A 25,951-nucleotide genomic window follows, 5' to 3' on the forward strand; every position below is an offset into this window, starting at 1 on the left:
AAAGCCCTATGAGATTTTTGAATGAAATATCCATAATAGTGAGTTGGGTTTTGTCCAACACACTAAGAAACCCAAGGCTTTTCGTCCTAGGGCTCTTTGAACCGGAAAACCATGTTCTCAAAAACTTCCCAAGAAAAAATCCAAATCCAAGATGTCGAAAATGACTTGCTTTCCCCTCTTTTAAAGATTTGATGGATCTCTCTCCAACCTTATAGAAACACTTTTATTTTATTTTCATTCTAGAAGATCCTTGCTTTTATTTTGTCTAAGTGACTCTTTTTTATTTTATTTTATTTAGGTCATTTCTAATCTCGAAAAATGATTAACCTGCCTTTACGTTTCTTCAGCCACTAAAAGTCACTTTTCATCATCCCATCTTGTAGATCTCTTCATCCCGGTTCCAACAAGCTATTACACTAAGGCATTTCTCCAAATAATCTGCTCCAAACAACACCTTTAGCGTATTTAATTAAAATATGCTTGATAATAACCCTATTTTACAGGAATCGCCAGAATGCAACGAAACCAAGAACGAATTGTGTGTGTTGTCGCGCGGATTGACACGACAACGCTCAGACCGGGGGCTGTCACTCTGATCCCCGATCCCTCCGTTTAAGCCTGTCTCCCGTGGCTAAGGGGGGTAGTCCCTGTGAGATGATGAGACCAACTGTCGACCAGTTGGTTGGGAGACACGAGATACGATATAAAAAGCACTAAAATGATTTGATTAATTGAGCAGACCAGTGCCTTAAGAGATTATTGTTAAAATGATTACTTGTTAGATATAGAAAAATAAACCGTGAACAGCAATCATTTGTCATCAAAAGGTATCAGCGAAATCACATAACCAAACGATATCTAGCGACTGAGAATTTTGAAAAAAGATAAATGCTTTAAACCACCACGAGAATCCTAGACCATTAACTAGATATCATATTCGCATCTCGACTTGAAAAATTCAGATCTTAAGATATAACATGAAAAACAACTGAAACTGGCAAAAATGATTTTCCAATTTTTTTATGTGATAAAATGAAACCTAAAAACCCTAAACCCTGATAAAAACTGCATAAAGCAAAAAATTTGAAACCCTAGATCAGAGAAAATTGAAACCCTAAGACAACTGATTAATTTACAGATTTGGCCCCTTAATAGCCAGATTCAGCAATAAGAACGGAAATATTTAACGAAACGAAAATTTCAGATTTGTCACTGTGAAGAACTTCAGAAAATTTCTCATGCAAATCAAATAAATAAACCGAATGATAGACCCAGGATCAAATCCAACTGGGCTCAGCAAAAAATGCTTGCGGGAGTTGGCTGGTTCAGCCGAGAACTTCCCCGAACGCCCACAAAATTCCTTCAGAAAATGTTTTCTGCACAGCTCAAAACAACCGTCAACAAAGAGGGAAAAAATGCTGCTAGATCTCAAACAGTAATGGAGATACCTGCCATTACTTCAGAAACCCTAACAGCACCCAAACCCCAGCAAGTGAACAAGATACCTGTGCTCACAATACTCTACGAAAAGCTATTATTAATGGCTGAAAATAACATATGCAGAAAATGAAATGATCTCATAGCATTCCAAGAGAGTAACACCAGCAAGATATGGACCCCAAAGTCTTCCTTTATTAACCAGAAACAGATTTACAAGAGAGCTTCTTCAGTATCTGACTCACAGATCGAATGAATCTGAAATGACCAGCTAAGACCCTATATAAAGGAAATGATCCCAACGGCTAGTTCGAATGATCCATGTAGAAATGATCTCGACCGTTGATGAAGATCAAGACATCTCTTGATCTCATCCGTCGATTTATTCAATTAATTTTTTATTATTATTTTTAAATTTTAAATTTCTTATTATTTATTATTTTATTATTATTTTTTAAATTCTTAAATTTTTAAATTTTTATTATTTTTTTATTTATTTCATTTTTAAAATTTTAAAATTTTTATTATTTTTTATTAAATTTTTAAATTTATTATTATTTTTTATTTATTTCGTTTTTAAAATTTTAAAATTTTAAAATTTTTTATTATTTTTTATTAAATTTTTAATTTTTTTTATTATTTATTTTATTGTTTTTAAATTTTTAAAATTTTTTAAAATTTTTTTATTTTTTAATTTTTTTTTTTAAATTTCTTAATTTTTATTTATTTTATTTCATTTTTTAAATGGATCATTGAACTAAGCCTTTGGAAACATCACCTAGGACCTAGGACTTAGGACTCACGAGGGGATTTAAAACATTTTCAACCCTCAAGACACATTTCATGATGACTTTTTACAATTTACATCTCAAGGGGACAAACCCACTTAATACAGACCCTCACAAAACACCCAGTTCTGCGACACAACTATAATCTAGCAGATCAACACACTAGGATTCTCCTAAAGTTCTAATGACAAAATCCATCCCGGCTTTGGGGTCAGGTTTGAAGGAAAACTCTGCCGATCCATGGATCGGTGAGACAAAAAACCTTCCGGGACGTAGATTACCACTAGAAAGTTAGGTCCGCCTAGGCAATACATATACATGACTCATGTCTGCTAAGATTATTTACAATTAATACATGCAGACTGGGTTTACAATCAAAATGATCAAGTCGCTGATGATGGCAGGATGGCATGGACATGCTGATCAGGTGCTGCCCCTTTTCGCAAAGAAAAAGAAGGTGTACTGCATGGGTAGTTGACCAGTAGAGGTCAACAGTGTGGAACTGACTCTGATGATGAAATATAGCAATCGAACCCCGTTGGACCCATACAACTCCTCCAAAATGCTCTTGGCTCACCGATGAAGTAATCTTGCTCCTGTGACCTTGCTGACACAAACCTTGGAAATCCACCCTAACTGCACCATAAGGGAAACCAAAAAAAGGTATATTACAAAATGCTGTAATATAGGTACTACTGCTGGAAAAAAGGCTAACCGTACGTAACTGCAGCCATTCTAGATCTATCTTAATCCTGGATCTATCAAGTGCTAAGAGGGATCAAATCCGTTGACGTGCAAACATTTCCTTTGAGCTTTTGCAACATACAAAATGTTTGCACCTTAAGGGATTTGCTCCCTTTCAGTGCTTGATAGATCCATAGTTAAGATGGATCCATGCTGGGTTACTTGCAACACAATACATCAAAATGCTGATAAATGATGAGAGAGCACTGTGACAGATGGTGAAGAGTTCAAATGTGACAACTTTTTTGTTACATTAATGTTAGCATGCAACTGTTTTTGGTTTGCGTTTTTATTGTGTTTTAGGGTCAGATTGGAGATGGATTGTGTGTTTACTTGGTTGATTGTACCTAACATAATTTCTTAGTCCCTATGGATTGTGTCCCTATGAACAATAGTCTGTTTCTTTCTTTCATCCTGACTTCAAATTTTCCGCAATTATTTCTATGCATTTTGGAGAAAAATATGTTTTTCATTACTAATGAATGATAACTGAAAATTCGCCAAATGTACATTGACATTGTACTTGCAAATAACAGCTTTTGCATATGTTTGATTGCCTTGTTGCAGGTCTGTGAACTTCAAATTTGTCCCAGAGTTGGTTTTCACATCAAAAGTTTTTGCTTTTGCTTTGCTTGCTACTCAACTCCTGCTGCTTTTCTTCTTTGCTCAGAGCAGATGGTGCAGGTAAGAGTCAGTATTGGCTTATTGTTACAGTGGCTGTTAGATTTTGATGTCTGGTTGCTAATTACAAGTTTTAGTTGTTAGACATTAATTGATAATCTTTAAGACCTGTCTGAAGTCAAATTTTATCTGAACAAGTCAAAATTACTAAACTGATGTAAATCAATGAGCTTTACAAGGTGGTTTTGAAGCAAAAAATTAATAAAATTTTAGTATAGGGGTATTATCGCCAAAAGGCTACTATGCGCAGATGCTCATGTCTTTCAGTGCCATCACGGTAAAATAAATTTCAAGATTCAGTCCCTAGCATATCCATTTTATATCTTTTTAAACACCCTTATCCTCAATGTCATCAACCTTAGTGGCTATGTTACAATGCATTCCATAGTCACATCTATTTGTTCTGCAGGCATGAAGGAGGCATTCTTCCAGCTGTGGGTTTGCAATGTCCTAACGTAGAGTACAAGCACACAGCTTTTATTCGGAGACTTTTTTCCAATGTTTTTTTTGACAATTCAAGGTCTCGTACTTTAGAAGCAGAACGTAAGTCTTGCTGCTCTTTTACAAATTACGTAAAGCGCTTGGGACTGTACCATGTTGTTTTCTTTGCAGATGCTTAAAATGTTGTGCTATAATTGATAGTTTGAAGACTAAACTAGTATATAATGTGTGCTGGTCAGATATCACAACTGTCATGTTTGTGGGAAATTTCATTGGCATCATATGTGCCCGGTCATTGCACTACCAGTTTTACTCTTGGTAAGTTCTTTGCAATATACGTTTGAACATCCTCTGGATTATTATATCGACTAGGTTATATATCATCACTAGGTTATATGTTTATTAACATTTTATAGATTTCGTAGTATGTTGGCTAATTAGTGGCTAAACTGCTTATCATGTTCTTTTGCTTCTCCAGGTGCATAATAGGGAGATTTTATGAAATACAGTAATTGTCAATTAGTTAGGTTTATTATACTGCCAAGACACTGGTTTTCATATTTCAACAGGTAAAATCGGTTAGAACTAGTTTACTAGGTTGTCTCTACTTGGGCAGGCATAGCTTATATATTAGATCATGCCTTGGAAATAAAAGGAGATTGGATGGGATCCATCTCTCAGCGTCTTAAGGCAGGTTCAGGTTTACCACAGTTCTCTCAATACCTACTCATAATTGTGTTGAAATATATAACTAGGTTCGGTCTTCATAATTACTTTTATAATCTTGATTTTATGTATTTGATGTAAAAAGAAAAAGGAAATTTATTATTGTTATTTTGTAGCATGGGTTTCATGCTCAAGGTCATTTGTTTTAGGTCAAGCACCCATTGTGTGCTTCTAGGGATTTGTCATAAAGTCAAGGAGTCAAGAGAGTCATTGTGATATGTAAAGACCCTATTGGGCATGATGTATCAAGTCAAAGAAATTTATTATGTGTCAAAAGAGTCAAAAGACTCCAAAACCAAGTCAGCCTACAAGAGATGTCAAGTTGGCCTATTTAGGGCTCCCTAGAAGCCTATATATTAGGCGCACTTGACCTCATTTGAAGATCATCCAAGCAGCTTGTTGGAGAACAAGAAAGAGACCAAGAACAAGAGCGAAGAAGAGGAGAAGGAAGAAAAGATAAGACCGAAGTTTTAGAGGACTGTTTTGGGCTATTCCTACCACATGTGTGAAGATAATTAGGGCATCTTCTAGTTGCAGCAAGACTGAATTGCAGTCACATCAAGGAGCCGAATTTGTTGTCAAAGAGATCAAGTTTGCAAGCCAAATTTCTAAAGAGGAAGCAACAATCCAAGCGAAGGAGAGAGAAGGATAATTTCACCATCTTTCCCCACATGTGCGAGTTAGGGTTTCTGCAGAAGAGGCCGAAAATTGCAGACCTAAAGCAGTGACCAAAAATCTGAAGCAGAGGCCAAAATCTGAATAGGTTGACTTGGGTTGATTTTGTGAAGGACAAGTTTATCAAAAGGAGAAGCTAACATGGTCTTGGAGGTGTCTTTGTCAAGGGTCTTAGGTCTTGGATTTCGTCATTTGAAGATTCTATAAGAAGAGAAGAATTCTTGTGGGTTTTCCTCCCAAGAGGAAAGGTTTTGGGCCTTGGCTCTGGCTAGCAGCCTATACTTTGTGTTCTCTTGTCTCATTGATCTTCATAGTTTGGCAGCTGTTTGATGATAAGAATACAATAATAATCAAATAAAATAAGAAGCTAATTAGAAGTACATCAAGTTAAGTAAAAGAACTTCACAAGTAGTTATCAAAGTAAGAAAAATCACCCTAATCTAGCTGCCCTTGATTTCTCAACATGGTATCAGAGCTAAGGTGACAAGAAGAAGAGGCAACTTGAAGATCACTCCATTGAAGAAGGATACATAAGGGCTGAGCATAAGGAGAGCATCAAGGAAATCAAATTATCAAGGAGAGCTAAAGAGCATCAAGGAAGACTAGTCTACGTATCATCTTGAAGGAAGGAACTCTTGAAGAAGAAAGAAAACCTCAAGGACCCCACCTCCACTCAAAAGACTCTACACTCTTGAAGTATTCTTGGAAGCATTCTCATTCTATCCAAAGGAAGCGAGAAGACGCGCTTCATCATCATCAAATGAATCAAAGTGATCTTCCTCACATTGAAGAAAGAATCACATCTCAAATATATTTGAAGAAAATCATCTCTTCCCATCTAGAAAAAGAAGCATTGTCTTTTTGAAGAAAAAAGATCGCCAAATAATCATCATCAAGGAGGCATCTTAAATTATCAACATCAAAGTAGTGGAAGTCAACATCATTAAGAAGGCATCTAGTTGTGTTGAAAATGCAACAAGATGATGGAGCTTAGTGGAAAGGAGTCGCCTTCACTATGTGGGCCCGTAGGCTATTTTTGGCGCAAAGTCTATTTTTAGACTATGTCTATTTTTAGACATATGGATCATGGTCAATGAGTTGCAGGATGCTATTTGTGGATGATTGGTCATGTTGGTAAAAATAGATGGACTTCTATTTTTAGACATATGGGCGGAGTCTATTTTTAGACTGCCAGTCTAAAAATAGAACAGTAGAATATTATTAGCTCTTAATAATATTTGGACTACAAACATTATCTTATCCTCTTGGAGCACTTCAGTTCGAGCTACGGATGTGGCACATGCAACTGCCAGAAGGAAATACGCTTTTCTTATGGGTTAGTTGAGCTATTGCATGATGGACTTCAGTTAGAACTCAAGTGATTGAGTTTGGTGGAGTTGATGGAGTTGTGTTTAGTTTGACTTGGTTGAACTAGTTGTATTTAGTCTAACTGCAGAATACACTAGTGATGAGTGATGTGAATTAATCATTAATTAATTCACTAATTATTAACTCATAAAGCAACTAAAGAATACATTAGTTAACTCAGTGCATGGATAGTTCAGTGGAGACAGGTGTTAGAGGTGGAGACTACTATCAGTTGTGACTATAGCTGTGCATGAGATTTGCACAATCAATGGATTGAGTATTGCCAATGAGGATTGCGTGGTTCAGCGAAGGGAAATACGAGTTTGGATCAGCCATTCTCATCTATTCTCATGCAGGATTGCGCAGTGGAGGCAGGCAAACAACGGAGGAGATTTGAACCTGTGATTGATTCAGATCTGAGCTAGTTTGTGTGTAATAGGTGGAGATAGTACTGAGTACTGGCGAGGAGTATTGTACTATGTATTGTTACATGCTCTCAATCAATATAATATACAGATAGTTGGGGGGTTTTCAGCTGTATGCTTTCCCCATGTATATTTTGTTGATATGTGTGATTGATGCTTCAATGTGCGCATGCGATTGTTTCTGAATACTGCAAATTGATGATCAATAGTAGAGGAGGTTATGTATTATGCATGCATTCCGCAAATAGTGTATAATCAGGATAATCTCTGTGAATAAGTGTCATATTATTCAAAATTTCTACCAGTTGAAAATATCATCATCAAAGGAGCATCTTCACTTGACATGTAAGTATTCTATATTTTATGTCTCAATCTACAATGACTTCTTTTTGCAATGAGAACAACAAACTTGTTGGGTCATCGAATTATCTTGCATGGAAGAAGAGAATAGATTTGATCCTCATAGAAAATGAAGTTAGTGAATATGTCACAGGCTCAATCACCAAACCTTCTCAAGAGCAATCTGAAGCACTATCAAAGTATATGAAAGGAGAAATAAGAGCTTAAAGAATCCTTATTGAGTCAATCAAGCATTCCCTCATTCCATATGTAGCAAAGTTGAAGATATTGAAAGAGATCTATGATAAGTTGGTAGAATTATTCTCTGTAAGTACTGAAGGAGAAATTATATCGTTAAGAACCAAACTATATAGGATAAAGGTATCAAAGGAAGAAGTGGTAGCCTCATACCTTATGAGGGTATCTCAAATAAGAGATCAACTACAAGAGCTAGGAGAAATAATGTTTGATCGAGAGATGACCACCATTATGCTCAATGCACTACCCGATGAATGGAGCAACTTTGTATCAAGTATTTATGGAAAGAAAGAAACTACTCCATTCAATGATCTATGGTCATTATGCAAAATTGAAGAAACCAGATTGAAGGCAAAGAATGATGTTGGATTAAGTGATCAAACTCAAGCATTTGTAGCTATGGCAAGAAAGAAAGGAAGGTCTCAGAAAAGATTTCAAAAGAAAATTGACATGTCTAAGATTCAGTGCTATGAATGTAATGAATATGGGCATTTCAAAAGGAATTATCCTAAACTTAAGAAGGACAACAAGAAGAGAAAGGAAAGAAATGAAGCCCATGTAACCGAAGAAGTAGAAGAACCAGAAAAGAAGAAGTCAAAGAAGGAAGAAGTGATAGACATCCACTATTAGAAGGTCTCTCACACATTTAATCTATTTTCAAGTACATAGAAGTTAGCAAGTAAAAGTAGGAAGCATCACAATCATGATAAGATGCATTATAGTAGAGATTGAGATGACATCTTCATAGAGGCATGGAAGGATAGCCAAAGTAGAAGTCTATATGGTTGAAGCAATCATAGTACATGATAGAAAGGAAGTAGCTCATGGCATCTTCATTGGAAGCATAAAAGGATAACCAAAGTATCAATTTGAATGATTGAAGTAAGTCATCTAGCAAGATAGGAAGATAAGAGGTTGTCACACATCATCATCATTAGAAAGAAGCATTTGCAGAATGAGGATCATCACGATCTTCCATTGGAATCTTTATTAAAAGGTTCACCTATATTTAGAAGAAGCAAGTGTCTTGCAGATAGTCTACATGCCACCTTGTGTGGGATCCACAGTTTAGAAGGATGATGGTATGATGACAAAGATGTGCAACATGTTAAGTTGGTTGAAGTAATTTTCATCTTCAAGAAAGGAAAGGAAGCTGCTAGAAGGAAGTCTAGATGACCACATGAAGGAAGTGGTATGTATATATATTTGGTAATAGATAGATAAAGTCATGCCATCATATAGATGCAAATAGAATGATTGAATACTCTATCTCATGAGCATGACTGAAAAAGGAGAGACTCGTCCTTATGAATGAAACATGAAGGTATGAACACAATGTGCCTTGAACTCTTCTACATATCGACAAGATGAATTCAACATTATATAACCTCATAAAGAAAATGAGGTGGTTGGCAACCATGGTTCCTATGATGAAGGAACTATGTATAGAAGATCCCGAGGAGGCAATATGTGAAGAAGGTAAAAGAAGATGAAGCGATTAATCTTGGCAATTAACAGAATTATAAATATTTATTATTAATGAATGAAATGGATGAATACATTATGGGAGGCCCTGGCTTAAATACAACCCCAGGTGCCTCTTGGTTAATGGGCATGATCTTTGTTTCTACCCTTTAATTATTTACTAATTACAATTTATTTAATTTTATATAACATTGCCTTCCCCTTGAAAAGATGCTTTGTCCTCAAAGCATACATAATGACGAATGTTGTCGACGAAATGCTTCTGTCTCCAAAGAAGCTTCTTCTTCTAGTAAGTCCTTCCACTTGATCAAGTATTCTTTGATTACTTGTGATCGCAACTTCTTTTCCTTGATGGAGATGATACCTTCTGGCTCTAGAATAAGCCTTTCTTCGTCATCTAAAGTCGAAAGTGTTGTTTGCGCTGATTGATGTTCACCAAGTGCTTTTTTAAGGAAAGATACATGGAAAACGTTGTGAACATGACTTTTATTGGGAAGGCTTAAAAGATATGCTACTTGGCTAATCTTTTTGTTGATCTGGTATGGTCCATAAAACTTTGGTGCCAATTTGTTTTTTCCCTTCTGTTTTAAGGATAACTGCTTGTAAGGTTGAAGTTTAACAAATACCCATTCTCCAACTTCAAATTCCCTCTCCGTTCTATTTCGATCAACTTGCTACTTCATACGATTTCTTGCATTATGTAGATTTTCTTTAAGAGTTTGGATGACTTTTTGAGTTTCTTCTAACTAGTTTTTGACAGCTGGAAGCTTCGTCTCGATGATAGCAAAGTCCTTCCATTTCGGAGGTTCGTAACCATACAGAGCTTGAAATGGAGTCATTTTTGCTGACATGTGGTAAGTGGAATTATACCACCATTCAACGAGATGTAACCACTGAACCCACTTATTTTGTTTTTCCGTGGCATAACAACGTAAGTAGGCTTCTAAACATTTATTGACAACCTCTGTTTAGCCATCCGTTTGAGGATGGTAAGCTGAACTCATGTTGAGGTAGGTTCCTATATGTTTGAAGAATTCCTTCCAAAAATTACCCTTAAATTTGGCATCTCTATCGCTCAGAATGACCTTGGGAAACCCATGTAATTTGTAAACATTTTTGCTAAATATCTCAGCAATTTGCTTTGCGGAGTCTGATTTCCTCATTGCAATAAAGTGAGCATACTTGGTGAGTTTGTCGACTACTACAAGAATATTATCCTTACCATCTGACATAGGTAAACCTTCAATAAAGTCCATTGATATTTCCTCCCATTTCTGATTCAAAATGTTTAAGGGATGAAGTAGTCTGGGTGTCCTAATATTTTCATTTTTATTCCTTTGGCATTTATCGCATTCTACTACATATTTTTGAATATCATTACTCATTCCCTTCCAAAAGAATGACTGGCGTGTGTTATAGTAGGTTTTAAAGAATCCTACATGTCCGACTGACAGTGAATCATGCGACTCTTTGAGAACCTTGGTTTTAAATTTGGAATCTGCATTCAGATAAATTCTTCCTTTGTACCATAGAATATTGTTCTTCCATTCAAATTTTGAATTCTGAGGAATATTATTGATTATAGCACTTGTTTCTGGATCTTTTGCATATTCACTTCGAATCTCATTAAGCCATTCAGGAACAATAACTGAAACTACAAGTAATGATGGTTCTTCGTCTTTCCTCGACAAAGCATCAACTACTACGTTATCTTTCCCTTTCTTATGTAATATATCCATGTCGAAAGTAGTGATTTTTTCTATCCATTTTTGTTGTTCTGTAGATAGCGTTTTCCGTTGGAGAAGATGCTGAAGGCTATTATGATCCACTCATATTAAGAACTTACTTCCCAAGAGATATTGTCTCCATTTGGCTAATGCATGCATAATAGAGAGCATTTCCTTGTTGTATGTAGATTTGAGACATTCTTTCTTATTGAGCTTCCTGCTTTCAAACGCGATTGGGTGACCATCCTGCATTAGTGTTGCTCCTATGCCAAAACCTGAAGCATCACATTCAATTACAAATCGTTTTGAGAAGTCTAGAGTTGCCAATACAGGGGCATTATACATAACTTCCTCAAGTCTTCAAAACACTTTTCTGCTTCATCATTCCATTGAAATGAGTTCTTCTTTAGAAGGTTTGATAGGGGTGTGGTTATATGGGCATAGTTTTTAATAAATTTTCGATAATACCCGATCAATCCTAAGAATCCTCTTATCTTGGAGATATTAACTGGTTTGGGCCATTCCCTTATAACCTTGATCTTATTAGGATCTACTTTGACTCCTTCCTTGGATATTATATGCCCGAGATATTCTACTTCTTCCTTCCCAAAAGTGCATTTGGACTTCTTGGCATAAAACTGTTGTTTTATTAATGCAGTAAGAACTTGTTCGAAATGTTGTAAGTGCTCCTTGCATGTTTTACTATAAATTAGAATGTCATCAAAGAATACAAACTTCCTTAGATATGGACATAATAGCTCGTTCATAGTAGCTTGGAATGTTGTCGGTGCATGGGTTAAACCAAAAGGCATTACTTTAAACTCCTAATGACCTTTATGTGTTCGTAACGCGATTTTTGCTACATCTTCCAACCTTATCCTGATTTGGTAATATCGTGACCTTAGGTCCAATTTTGAGAAGTATTTAGTGCCATGTAGTTCATCCAACATTTCATCGATAAAAGGAATTGGAAACTTGTTTTTAATTGTTATTTTGTTTAGTTCTCAATAATCGACGCATAATCTAAACGATACATCTTTCTTTTGAGCTAATACAATTGGAGACACATACAAACTTTTACTTTTTGTGATGATGCCACACTTTAAAAGATGTTGGACTAATCTCTCAATTTCAGTTTTTTGATGATGTGGATATCGATACGGTTTGATGTTGATGGGATTTGATCCTGCTTTGTGTTGAGAAATCTGGGGCATTAGTATTAGGGGATTTCTCTTTTATTAGTGACTGCTTGTGAATGTTTTTTACTTCTTTAGATTAGTATCTTCTTCACGTTAGTTTATTAGTGTTCTTCTTCATAAAATAGTTACTAATGAATGAACATAAATAGACAAGAGACACAACATGTAGGCATGAGCCAGGGCCAAAAACTCTCACCCTTTGAGAGCAAAACCCGCACAAATTCTTCTTATAGAGATTCCAATTGACGAATACCAAGACCAAGACCCTTGACCTAATATCCACTCCAAGACCAAGACACAAGTCCTCTTCCTTCTCTTCGATTACTCCTTCAAATCTTGCACCATATGTGATGACCTTGAACTTGTCAAGGATGCCGAACTTCTCCTTCTCCGGTAGGTCCAATTTTGAAGTCATGACACTGAATCATAGATACTATTGATAACACAGAGACCTTTCTCCTTCGTATCAACACTGAGATTATGTCACACACTTGTGACCTTCTTCTTGAGATGGCACCGAATACTTCACTGGAATATTACTGAGTTGTCTCCTTTATAGTACCGAATCATAGTCCTATCACTTCAGCGAGCTATGGCTTCTCCATAGTACCAAACTGTAGTATATATATGTCTTTGATTACACAGTGCTCCTTTGCTGTGGTACTAAGACTTTCCTTCATAAATTCGAACGGATATTTCTGTGTTAGTCTCTAAACAAACCCTCGTTGTCCCTTCATTACACTCCTGCATTAGTCTAAACTTGTCTTCTGTTTGTTACACGAATTTCAGAGCTTGACTGTTTCTCCAATTCCGAATTTTTGTCTCTGTAATAGAGTTCCGAAAATCTCTGAAATAACCAGATCTATTCTGAGATTTTCCACCGAAATTGAAGAGGTATCTGAATCCTTGAACTGTCCTTATGCAAAGATCCTAGTTGGGTATTTATAGTAGTGGGTCCTCCATAAATTAGCCTACATGATCCAATGAAGAGATGTGTCCCTTTAACTGTACGCCGACATGAAGAGGAGGATTGTGCTTGTCATTTGGAGGGCTATTTAGACATATACATAGACTCATATACATTTTACATATGCTCAAGAAGAGTTGTTCATACATGACATTGACTCTTTGACGTGATGATAAATCCTAAAGCTCTCAATGGGAGCCACTAACAAATAAAATCTCTTTCTCATAAAACCCATGAAGCAACGCATACAAAAATAATTTTATTTCCTTTATTACATCATTTACAAAAATCACAATTACATGTCATTATGAAGATCGAACCTAGATACATTTTACAACACTCCCTCTTAACTAGGGGGGTATTCATAATGGTACTTGGTCATTCTCAATCTGAAGAATTTCTCATAAGAAGAATTCGGATTTGTAACTCATTTTTATAGCATCATACCAACTGACATTGTCATATAGCAAGGCCTTGACTGTCATGTCCCTTCCTAAATTAATTTGGAACAAGACTAATTATTGCATTTTGGGGCCAATTTTGGAGATAATGGGGCCCATTCGATTTTATTAGGAGATTAGACTTAGGAGAAGTTATTTTGTTGTGGTTAAGTTCTACATGGGGGCCACCCACATTAGGGAATTGCTTGGAGGGGAAAAGTCGATGGTTAAGCGAGGACCCACAATGGAGAGAAAAATTGGAGGGAAAAGTGCTCCACGAAATCTATATAAGGAAGGCAACTCTCCTCATTTCAATGTTTCATAATCTTTGGCATATTGAATTTCTCATTGGTTGCTCGAGATGCTTAGCCGAGTCACTTGCTGTTTAGCAAGAGTTCTTCAAGCGAAGAGCTCACCCTTTCTTTAGGGGACTTCGAGTGCCACTGTAGAGAGGTTTATCTTCATTCTTCCGTAGGAGGATTTCATTGTGGTCTCTAGCAGTTGCATCTGGTGTGTATTTCTGGAGGACGCAGTGGAGGGAGGCTGAGTTTTTTTGTGGCATCTTGTGGAGGAGTTTTGGTCGAGAGAATTTTTGGAGAGGAGGCATAGGAGTTTTGTTGCCATTTTGGAGAGTTTTAGAGCTGGAGGGTGTGTTACCATTCAGTGTGACTTTCGCACTTCCTGGGTCAGCGCAGAGGCAACATTTTGTGCTCATGTGAGACGTGGAGACTCAACCATTGAGGCTGATCCTTGTCGGGAGAGATAAGGAAAGAATTAGTGGAGGTGATTGCTACTTTTCTAGAGTGTTTGAGGAGGATTTTGCTGGTGTATTGGCAGACAGTGTGCTTTAGCAGTTTTGGAGGGTGTAGGGCCTTTAGGGGTCGATTTTGGAAGGTCAAAATTTGGCCAAACCATTTCTGGGTTTTGTGAGAGGAGTTTGTGGTTAAAATTTTAGAATTTTCTGGGTGATATTCGGGTATGAAATCCTCATTCTTATAACAGGGCGAATTGCTAGTAGCTGGGGAATTTGCACCATTTTATGGGTTCAACTTTGGCTTGGAGATAGGCCAAACCCTTTCTGGGTTTTTTGACAAGGATCCCGGATATAAAGTTTCAACATTTTCTGAGCACTGGAGACGGGGTTTCTTGCAGTTCCTTTCCAGCCAGCAGTGCAGTTTCTGGGGATAATGCAGAGCATTAGAGGAGCAGTCATTTCTAGCTTCGAGATTATTGTTTTATCACCTGGGTCCTGTCAAGCTTTCCCTTGAGCCAAGCCAGGTGCATTTCTACATATTATTGTACTTACTCCATTTCATTAATAAAATGGCTCAATTGGTTCTCACTTTTGGAGTTTTAATGAGCATTTGCTGATTGTTTTAATTTCCTGTGTCACAAATCGATTTTGTTTTGCATATCACTGTTTATTTAAGTTTGGAACATTACATTGACTAACAACTCTATCTCTCCACAAGATCAAAGCACAAGGCTGGCGAGACCAATCATTTATAGACACACTCATCATTGTCTCTCTCGGAACATACCCCACCTGGGTTCTCTCAGGGTATGCTCCATGAGGACTATTCTTATCCTTGACTCCCCCATTCCTCAAAGAATATCGGTCCTCCATGACTACTCTTATTGTTGGATGCCCTATCTCATCCTCAAAGAGCATTGGATGCCAAATGATTACACAATCCTCCATTTTGTCTTCCCAAGTGAAGATTAGAATGACATGTCTATCGCTCCTTTTTATACCAGGAGGTTTTATTCCATTAGAGGAATGTGCTCATTCCTATCACAGAAGGAATGTACCCAAGCTCCTTGCTTAGGAATTTTCCAAGTTTCTTCCAAGTAAGAAACTTCTTTTTAGGCTCCCTCTTAACCAGGGACCTATCACAACTCATCATGTGGAGATCCTGAAACAACCAGCTGGTTGAAGAGCTCCTTCCTTTGATGTCATGAATTTCTTCTTTGTTAAGAAGTCTTCAATTTTGGGGACTTCTACATAGGGCACTGTTCTTTCATCAGAAAGTGATCTTCAATATGTCTTTGATTCATGTTATTCTACTTTCATGCCATATTTTTCGGAAGGACATTACATCCTTCTATATTGTCCACCTACATAAGCTCATCCAGATATTAGTTCAAAATAATCAATGAACATTTCAAAGCAAAATTACTTTTACCATGACATCTTCCTTTAAGTATCAACATTATGCATGTAGATTGACACATCTCCCACTGATATCCATTGTCAAGGGTCTTTATCTTTTTCTGACTTTCATTAGTCTTCATATTCTTTCGGGAGATCTTCTAGTCAAATCTTCTTGGACTTTAGATGTTGAATGCCTTCTACCTTTGTTGCACATTCTTACGATCTCTTCTTATCTTTTGACACACTTCATTCCTAGGGACTTCCAATCAGAGTTCCTCAATTGTAGTCAACCACCTCATACTTCATATGAGGACATATTAAGTTGATTTCATCTAGTGTGACTCATGCCTTCCGACATTATTTCATAGGAGGAGATTCCTTTCCTTTGATCATGCTTCTCAAAATAGAAGTGGTGATCCTTGTTACTTGCAACCATACAACATGACTGTATTATTTTAATTATAAGCATACATACCTTAATTACCTTTAGGGCATCTTGGCTTCTTTTAGCAGCTTCCTTGATTGAAAAGATCTTCAACCCCTTGATCTGCGTCATCTCTCATGCCATCATCTCATGAACTCCACAATTTGGAGTTCCTAATGAAACACTTGCTTCCTTTCTCGATCGATGAATCCTCCAATGAGGTTTCCATTATTCAACAGATGTTTCTCTTTTAAACATATGTATGATGAGACTTGTCCTGGATGACTTCTTCTTATGATCTTCCAATGAGGCCACTAAGAGCTATATCCTCCAAAGTTGACTACCATAAGTTTTGTTCCAGTGGTCCTTTATGTTTCCCTATGGTGATGTCACGAGCTCTTGCTTCTAATGCTTCTCTTCCTTGGACTGTCTTCGTTCAGCTTCCTCCACTTCTTTGGTGAAATGGACTTCTTCTTTATCCTTCTTGTTATTGTCCTTCTTAAGCTAAGGACAATCTTTCTTGTAATGTTCATAATATTTGCATCCATAGCATTGAATTTCAGCTATGCTTTCTTTTCTTTTGAGATGATGCAGGAGCATTCAGCTCAACAATATAATTGTATTCTAGTAGACATAGGGGGTCTTGTATTTTCAAGGAAGTTGGATTCCTATGTATGTAATCATTAATGTTTAAGTGATTAGAATAAGAATTAATTAGATGTTGTGAGGATGTTTGTAAATTCTCTTGAATGAAGGAGAACATGAGTGGTTAATACTGACGAGAGAGTTAGAAGTCAATTATAACTCTTAAGGTAGTTTCATGATTTGAGGAACTAGAGAGAGTTCTTAGGGATTAACTGGAGTTAGAAGTGGACTTAGAGGACATTTAGGAGTCAATTCAGTAGATTAAGGATCTGAACCAGAATTAGTTCAACAAAACCTTTCTGGTATAAATTTATGCCTAAAAGGCATAAACAAGAGTTAGATAGGTTTGACTGTATGCCTACGGGCAAGAGAAGAGAGGCCACTGATATTGAAGATCAGGCCTGAGAGATAGAGAGTCTCGATATGTAATCAGTTGTTTATATATATATATATATATATACAAAGGTTTATTCCAGAATTGTATAGATGTGTGAAATGTGTTAGCACTTCAAATTTCACCTCAGGCTGAGAAAGGTAAACTTCAAGGCAACATCAAACCACTTAGCCTCGTAGCTAGCCCTACGGGGCAGGAGAGGGCTCTCTCCGGTCTATCTCGGTAAAGATCTTCAAAGGGCGAGATAGCCAATGAGGAAACACTGATTTTAGGCTAGTAAACTGATAAAAGGTTTGAATTGGGAAGTTTTAAGATTTTGGTGGAAAATCGGGGAAAGGCAATTTTGGGTGCGGGGATTGGACACAATTTTTGCAGGGGGTTCTTTGGGGCAAGGTAGGAGACTGTATTGATGCCTTTGAATTAAGTGAATGGATAGGAATGACCGGTGAGGGGCTAAAGAGAGCAAGAAACCTTCAAGAGTTCTCTTTAGACAGATGAAAACATAAATATTAAGCAAACTTAAAAGCAGAGCATGGCAATCATGAATTCTACTTTAACACTTCATTTGCCTAATTTGCAGAAGGAAAAGTGAGAAGATGAATCACATAACAAACTTACAAGTAAAAAGAGAAACACACCATCAATACATGTAACCACAGGAATCCCAAAAAGGACTGCAAAACCCTGGTCTTTCTTCCTTTGCCAAAATTGCAGAGATACAATGAGTAATACAATAGAGCTTTCTCCCTCGAGAGTCCAACCATGAAAATGACCAAGAAAGTACATAATATAGGCAATCTAACATCTTTCCTTGCCTCTAGGGGTCAAGCTCACTATCCTAGGAGCTGTTTCAACCAATTCTAAACTGAGTACTTAAAACTAGGCAGTCAAAACAACTTGCCTCTACAAACTAGGAAACCAATTCATTCATTAAATTTTTACCTATCACATGAATGAATCTTCTAGAATAGGTAAATAAGTGTCATGTCATCATGAAAATACATTAATTACATCAAAAAGGGTGAAAAATCCCATCACAAGTCAAAACTGGTCAAAGCTGGGCGAATTCCTGAGCTGTAGATGAATACCTGTGAAAACTGCCCAACGGGTCGCGCCCTCTTTCTGAACGGGTCGTGCTACTTTGGAGTTGATTTTGAGGTACTTCCAGGTGTCCAAATGAAGCAAAAGTGGGCTTGTTGGAAAGGTCTGGATGTCTACTTTCTAACCCAAGTGGAATCTCTGAATTTGGTGATCATTTGCCCCTCCAAAATTGCAATCTCCCAAGACTGCTTCCTGTGTGTCAAAAATGTGGCAGAAAGTCATTTTTTGCTTGCTTTTTGACTTTCTGGAGGCCCAAAACTTGGTGAAATTTCTTGGCAATGGCTGAGCAAGTGTAACTTTTCATGACAAATCCAGAAATGCTGAGTTTTCCCAAAATGGAGTTGCCAAACGAAAGGGTCGCGCGCATTGGTGGAGAAAACCTGTGTTTGGCACAAAAAATTCACAATTGACAAAATTTTCTCCAAATTTCTTGAAATTTGGGCTGGGAGTCCCCAATAAAGTATCATGCTCAGTCAAAGAGGCTTTGGCCAAAATTTGGAGTGGATCGGACATTTTCCGTTGTTTTAGTGCCTTGGCCAACCTCCTTGGATCTGGCGATTGCAATTTTGACATTTCTCTAAAACCATGACACCTGTGCAAAAAGTGAAGGAGGTTTTTCTTCTTTGGCATGTTATGGACAAAAACCTCTCTCAGTTTTCCAAAATTCATCTTTTATTGCTCTGGAACATCATTTGAGTGCGACTTGTCCCGATGTGCGAAACAAGGAATTTTGTCGAAATGGAGCGAAATGAAGGGGATAGGGGGCTTCTAAATTCTTGGGGAAATTTTTGGGAGTGGGGAAGGATATTAGGAAGTAGGGGAAAGTGGAATCCCAGAGATTGAGCGAGGGGAAGGGGTCCAAAAGGGCAAAACACAGGCCCAACCTAGAAAATTGCCAGGTTGTAGCTAGAAACTAGGGTTTGTGCAAAAATGAGGATTTTGGGGGATCTCAGTGATGGGAAGCATTTGATAAGGTATATTAAGGATAGGGGAAGGTGTATGAACATCTGGATACAAGTTTTGCCGATGATTTGACCGTCCAAGAGAAATTGCCTTCAAAACCCTAGGAGAGGGAAATGACTTTACCTAGGCGCAACTGAAGCATGAACAAGGTGTACAATGACTCATTAGACACTGAGATGATAATGACAACCCTATGAATGATGATAGACTCCGCTGAATGATGACATGGACTGACATTTGGACAACTTTAGAAGGAGTGAAAGTAAACCCTAGACCTAATGCCTAGTGACCAAATTTTGCTTAAAGACTCACTGAAATGACAAAATTTGACTTGGAAACTCCGAGACCACTTTGTAAGAGCATATTTGATCACTGGAGGAAGGCTGGAGAGACTGACACTAACAAAATGAATATTGAATCATTGAATTACGTGTAAGTTGTGTATTCTGTAACAGAGGTTGCAGGGAGAGTACTGTAGAACTACACAGAGGAGGAAAATGATTCGGAGGAATCATAATGGGTCATTGAATCCAATTGGAGATTTAGAGTAATGCTCTGGAGAGGCAGCGATGTGAGAATTCGCGGAGTTAAGCTCAGAGAGAGTTGAGCAGTGGAAGAGCGGAAGGTCGAAACCCTGAAGAAAAACCCGAAACCACAAAACACTGAAGAAATGATGCAAAGTCAAAGTGAGGAGACAGATGAAGAATGAACGCATAGGAACCATTGGATCTCAGAGATCAACGGATGAGGTCGAAGGAAATAGGCAGCCAAGATTAAATCGCGTAGACTGGGGTCAAGAAATGAACAACAGAGATTGATTTAAGCAGTAGCAGAAGAGGAATCTGGAGGAGCCATTGCAGCCGTCAATGTTAGAAGATCTACGGTCATCGGGCGCTAAATAACTCAGGCATTAGTAAAAGAGAAAGGTGGGTTTATAAGCAGAAATGGTTTATCGGGTTGAGAATAAGCGGTAAGTGGTAATAGGAGGGAGTCACCCGATTCCATTAAGCAATTGACACGTTGCACGTTGTAGGAGAGAGGGAACCGCTTTATCGGGCGGGTAATCCTCATGGATGTAGCTCACCCGATATCGTTGTCGAGCGTTGGATCAAATGCGGTTTTGATCTACGACACAGGATCACCAAGCAGCTTTGTTGGTTGGGTGTAATATCAACCGTCGGATGGGATGGTAAGATCTACATTGGGGGATTGATCTGATAAAGGTAAACATCGTAAAATGTGCAAAGGCTGTAAAAAGGCGGAAAAGGTAAGTTACGCATGATTATTGTGTATTTCTATTATATAAACATTATAATAGAAATAGCGCGGATATAAGGGTTTCATGTGGTTAAATTCTATATAACCAATGTTAAAGATTGGGAAGGTTATATATATATGCGGCTAAGGGTTAATGAAGGTTTATAAGGGTTAATAAGTCCCGATAGAAAGGATATTGACTAAGGGTTAGACTATGGTTGATTTATGAAATCATTTTGCATAAGACTTGAGTAAGGGGGCCTTAAACCATTCATTAAGAATAGAAGATTTGACTCTTTAGAGAGTTAAAATTCCTGGGATAGACAAGATTTATGCATTTGACATGCATACTGTGGGTAAAGCAGGGGTTACCCTGCATCATTTAGTATCAGAGCGGAATTGTAATTGAAACAATTGGTGTTAAAACAAAACAAAGAAATTTTATGTGAAAGAATTGAGAACAAAGTTATGTGTCAAGATGTTTATGCAGGCAAGGAAGGATCAGATTCTAATCTGACAGAAAGTAGGCACACAGAGGTGATGTGTAGCAGAACTTGCAGATGCAAGAGACAAAGGACAATCCATTCAAGGTACAGGTGGAATGGTGGAACAAGATCATGCAGAGATCTTGAAGGTGAGATGACATGTTTTGTTTAATTTGATTTGAAGATTGGAGAATATGTGGTTTTTATATTGTTGCACAGGTAGCAGCATAAGGAAAACACCGTGATGTTGTTCCTTGAGGAAAGTGGAGATTCACTCAAATGTGAACCTGAAGAATCCAATTGAAGGTTGGACAAAGAGGATAAGAGTATTCTCAAAAGGAAACTGAGAAGCAAGCTTTTGAAAGCTTGGGAATGATCTTTGGCTTGAGTAACATTGATATGTAGGTGACAACATAAGGAGGTGAGAAGATTGCAGCAACCTAGAGCGAGGAGTGCTCAATTGGTTCCAAAGGAAAGAACCAGAGAAATGCTAAGAGACTAAGCTCAGAAGAGGAGAGAAGCTTAGTAAAGCATATGTAGCAAGAAGGAGACTTGTTACTGTAGAGGTATTGTTGCAGATCACAAAGGCGATTCCACAGAGGATGTGGGTAGAATTGCTAAGGGATGAAAGAAGTTGGTAAGACTTTCTAAGTGAAAGAAGAGGTGGTCAAAACCAAGTATTTTATGGTGATTGAAATACAAGAGGACAATTGTGTTCCTAGGAGATGCAGAAGAGTTGAAGCCTAGAAGGAGCAGAGAGAAGTGCTCAAAGGAGGTTCCAGAGATAGAGAACCAAGTGCTTGCCAAAAGACCAAGTACAGAGGAAAGCTTGGTGAGGTAAGTTGCAACAAGGAGGACTTGTTGTTGTAGAGGCTTTAATGCAACTCATAGTGAGTGAGTGAGGAGCTCATGAAGAGAGAGGAGAAGAAGATGGCTACTGATAGTCATAGCAGAGGTTCTGAGGAAGACCACAACAGAAGAAAGAGGATGCCAAGGCAAATGGCAAGAGGATGAGTCAAGAGGAAATTGACAAAGAGATTGCAGAGTTAAAAGAACAACTCGATGCATTAAGGAGGATACTTGAGGAAAGCTAGAGACTAGGTTGGGTATTGAGGAAGAAGCCAGTGAAGTGGCATAAGTTGCAGAGAAGGCTACAACAGAGGCAAGTAAGGTGGCTGATGGAAAAACTCAGAGAAGCTGAGTTGGAAATGAAAATGGAAGTGTCCATTTGTGAAGCAGAACAGGGTGAAGTTCTGGGAGGAAATGAAAACTTGAAGACTGAAACTTCAAGTGAGACCAAAAGGTTACATGATTTTAAATCTGATAATTTGTGTATATTTGCAGGTGAAACATGTAAAGAAGGACAATTTTCTGATATTGTCATAAAGGAGGAAGAAGACAAGCATAATCTAAATTCTATTTTGGAAGAAGATGAGATAGATAGGTCTCATATACAGTTGGGGAAGATATCAAGCAACCAAGTGAAGGGCTTGAGGAGATTGAAGAGGAGACCATCGAAAAATTTCTGAGTCATAAAGAGAACTTGGAACAACAAGGAGATATGATGGCTGAAACATCAAGTGGGACCATAGGGTCTTATGTTTTTAAAATTGATAGTTTGTCTGTGGATGCAGAACAAATGCAAGAGAATATTAATGCAGATGGTGAGACAAGGATAGCTCTTGGAGAAGGTAAACAGCAAGAGATTAAAGGAAAACTTGAAGAAGAGACTATGTTAGCTGAAAACATAGTAAAGGATCATCAATTCACCATGATGATAGGCACAATGGAAATAACCATGGAAGTTGTTGAGACAGTTAGTAAAAAAGAAGGACATCTACTGAAAGATGTTAAGAAGGAAGAAACCTATGCAAAGGATTTAACCTTGGGAGAAAGGACATCTGATGATTGGTCACTAACAAAGGAGGGTTTTGCAAAGGATGAGCAATCTTTTGAAGCTGTCAAAAGTATGGAAAAGTATCTTTCAGAAGATGAATACTCTGGAGTAAAGGATAAGGGAGAATATCTCTTGAATGAGGAAGGCAGTGACTTATTGCAGCAGAAAGAACTTAGTAATGAAACTGTTACAACACAGGGACAATTTCTTGTGGGAAAAAGAGATGAAGTTCAGTTTGAAGAACTGATATGTGAAACAACAGTTGAAACTGTTGAGCCTTGTAATTTTCAAACTGACAATTCGTTTATAAATGCAGGGATTATAAGTGATGATGAAGTACTTGCGAAGTGTCACAGAGAAATTGCATTGCTGGAATATTTGCTGGGAAATTCAGAGTATGACAGTGTGATTGCAGAGGAAGGAGTTCACTACAGTGGACAAGAGTAGGAAGACATCATTAGAGCAGATGATGTGGAAGAGAGACTAGCTGACAGTCTTAAGAGTTCTTTAGAGAATTCTTTAAAGAGGTTGAATCAGCATACTGATGAGCTGATAAAGGAGGAGAAAACAAAGCAGCAAACTAAATTGTTGCCAAAGGAGGAAAAGGCGCAGAAGCCTTATGTTTTTTATTTTAACAATTGTTTTGTGAGTGCAGGTTTAGTTGCAAATGTTGGAGAAAATTTGGCACAGATGAGCAGCCAAATAAAGATGAAAGAAGAAGGATCTATGGAAAAGTTTGATCCATGGAACAAAGATATTATGCTACTGGGAAAATATGCTGGGATTGATGAACAACATAGTGTTGTATTTGAAAGGAGTCAAGTACAAAGGAAATTGGAGGACTATTTACTTTTTGAAAGTAAATTTACAGAGGTGGAACAGAGGTTGTTTGGAACACAACAAGAGGGTAAGGATGAAAGGGTGGCAGTAAGAATCCAACAACTTCAAAGAGAAGACAATAATTATCAGTCAGAAGATATACTGGATAGAGAGATCGAACTGATAAGAAGGATAATGATAAAGGTGTCTCAGAAGAAGACAGCAACAAGAAAGCAAAGGAGCAATAGAAAAAGAAAGACAACAACAGACTGTGAGAGCATAGCCAGTGGGGCAATGCAACATAAAGTATGGGATCCAGGAAGACAAAGATCAGAAACACATGATTAGGAGATCATGATTATTTTAACCTTGGGAGTCTGATGCAGGAGCATTCAGCTCAACAATTTAATTGTATTCTAGTAGACATAGGGGGTCTTGTATTTTCAAGGAAGTTGGATTCCTATGTATGTAATCATTAATGTTTAAGTGATTAGAATATGAATTAATTAGATGTTGTGAGGATGTTTGTAAATGCTTTTGAATGAAGGAGAACATGAGTGGTTAATAATGACGAGAGAGTTAGAAGTCAATTATAACTCTTAAGGTAGTTTCATGATTTGAGGAACTAGAGAGAGTTCTTAGGGATTAACTGGAGTTAGAAGTGGACTTAGAGGACATTTAGGAGTCAGTTCAGTAGATTAAGGATCTGAACCAGAATTAGTTCAACAAAACCTTTCTGGTATAAATGTAAGCCTAAAAGGCATAAACAAGAGTTAGATAGGTTTGACTGTAAGCCTACGGGCAAGAGAAGAGAGGCCACTGATATTGAAGATCAAGCCTGAGAGACAGAGAGTCTCGATATGTAATCAGTTGTTTATATTTATATATACAAAGGTTTATTCCAGAATTGTATAGATGTGTGAAATGAATATTGAATGATTGAATTATGTGTAAGTTGTGTATTCTGTAACAGAGGTTGTAGGAAGAGTTCTGTAGAACTACACAGAGGAGGAAAATGATTTGGAGGAATCATAATGGGTCATTGAATCCAATTGGAGATTCAGAGTAACGCTCTGGAGAGGCAGCGATGTGAGAATTCATGGAGTTAAGCTCAGAGAGAGTTGAGTAGTGGAAGAGCGGAAGGTTGAAACCCTGAAGAAAAACCCAAAACCACAAAACACTGAAGAAATGACGCAAAGTCAAAGTGAGGAGACAGATGAAGAATGAACGCACAGGAACTGTTGGATCTCGGAGATCAATGGACGAGGTCAAAGGAAATGAGCGGCCAAGATTAAATCGCGTAGACTGGTGTCAAGAAATGAACGACGAAGATTGATTTAAGTAGTAGCAGAAGAGGAATCTAGAGGAGCCGTCGCAACCGTCGATGTTAGAAGATCTACAGTCATCGGGTGCTAAATAACTCAGGCGTTAGTCAAAGAGAAAGGCGGGTTTATAAGCGGAAATGGTTTGTCAAGTTGAGAATAAGTGGTAAGTGGTAATAGGAGAGAGTCACCCGATTCCATTAAGCAATTGACACGTCGCACGTCAGAGGAGAGAGGAAACCGCTTTATCGAGCGGGTAATCCTCATGGATGTAGCTCACCTGATATTGTTGTTGAGCGTTGGATCAAATGTGGTTTTGATCTACGATGCAGGATCACCGAGTAGCTTTGTTGGTCGGGTGTAATATCAACCGTCGGACGGGATGGTAAGATCTACGGTGGAGGATTGATCCGATAAGGGTAAACATCGGAAAATGTGCAAAGGCTATAAAAAGGCGAAAATGGTAAGTTACGCATGATTATTGTGTATTTCTATTATATAAACATTATAATAGAAATAGCACGGATATAAGGGTTTCATGTGGTTAAATTCTATATAACCAACGTTAAAGATTGGGAAGGTTATATATATGCGGCTAAGGGTTAATGAAGGTTTATAAGGGTTAATGAGTCCCGATAGAAAGGATATTGACTAAGGGTTAGACTATGGTTGATTTATGAAATCATTCCGCATAAGACTTGAGTAAGGGGACCTTAAACCATTCATTAAGAATTGAAGATTTGACTCCTTAGAGAGTTAAAATTCCTGGGACAGACAGGATTTATGCAT

The 25,951-nt window shown here is 37.7% G+C and overlaps 1 protein-coding gene across 2 annotated transcripts in view; it reads left to right on the plus strand.

Annotated features, from left to right (window-relative positions):
• The window catches only part of LOC149265997 (dol-P-Man:Man(5)GlcNAc(2)-PP-Dol alpha-1,3-mannosyltransferase-like), a 319,649-nt gene that overhangs the window by 226,969 nt on the left and 66,729 nt on the right, over positions 1 to 25,951 (plus strand). For both annotated transcript variants that reach the window (XM_089429926.1, XM_089429922.1), the window contains 3 exons: positions 3,537 to 3,653; positions 4,060 to 4,193; positions 4,331 to 4,409. In XM_089429926.1, coding sequence (XP_089286052.1) covers positions 3,537 to 3,653; positions 4,060 to 4,193; positions 4,331 to 4,409 — 330 coding nt within the window. The remainder of the gene's footprint in view (positions 1 to 3,536; positions 3,654 to 4,059; positions 4,194 to 4,330; positions 4,410 to 25,951) is intronic.

The sequence above is a fragment of the Pinus tabuliformis genome, chromosome 6 (assembly GCF_031772625.1).
Source record: "Pinus tabuliformis cultivar Carrire ecotype Pingquan chromosome 6, CPIR1, whole genome shotgun sequence".
Classification (NCBI taxonomy): Eukaryota; Viridiplantae; Streptophyta; class Pinopsida; order Pinales; family Pinaceae; genus Pinus; species Pinus tabuliformis.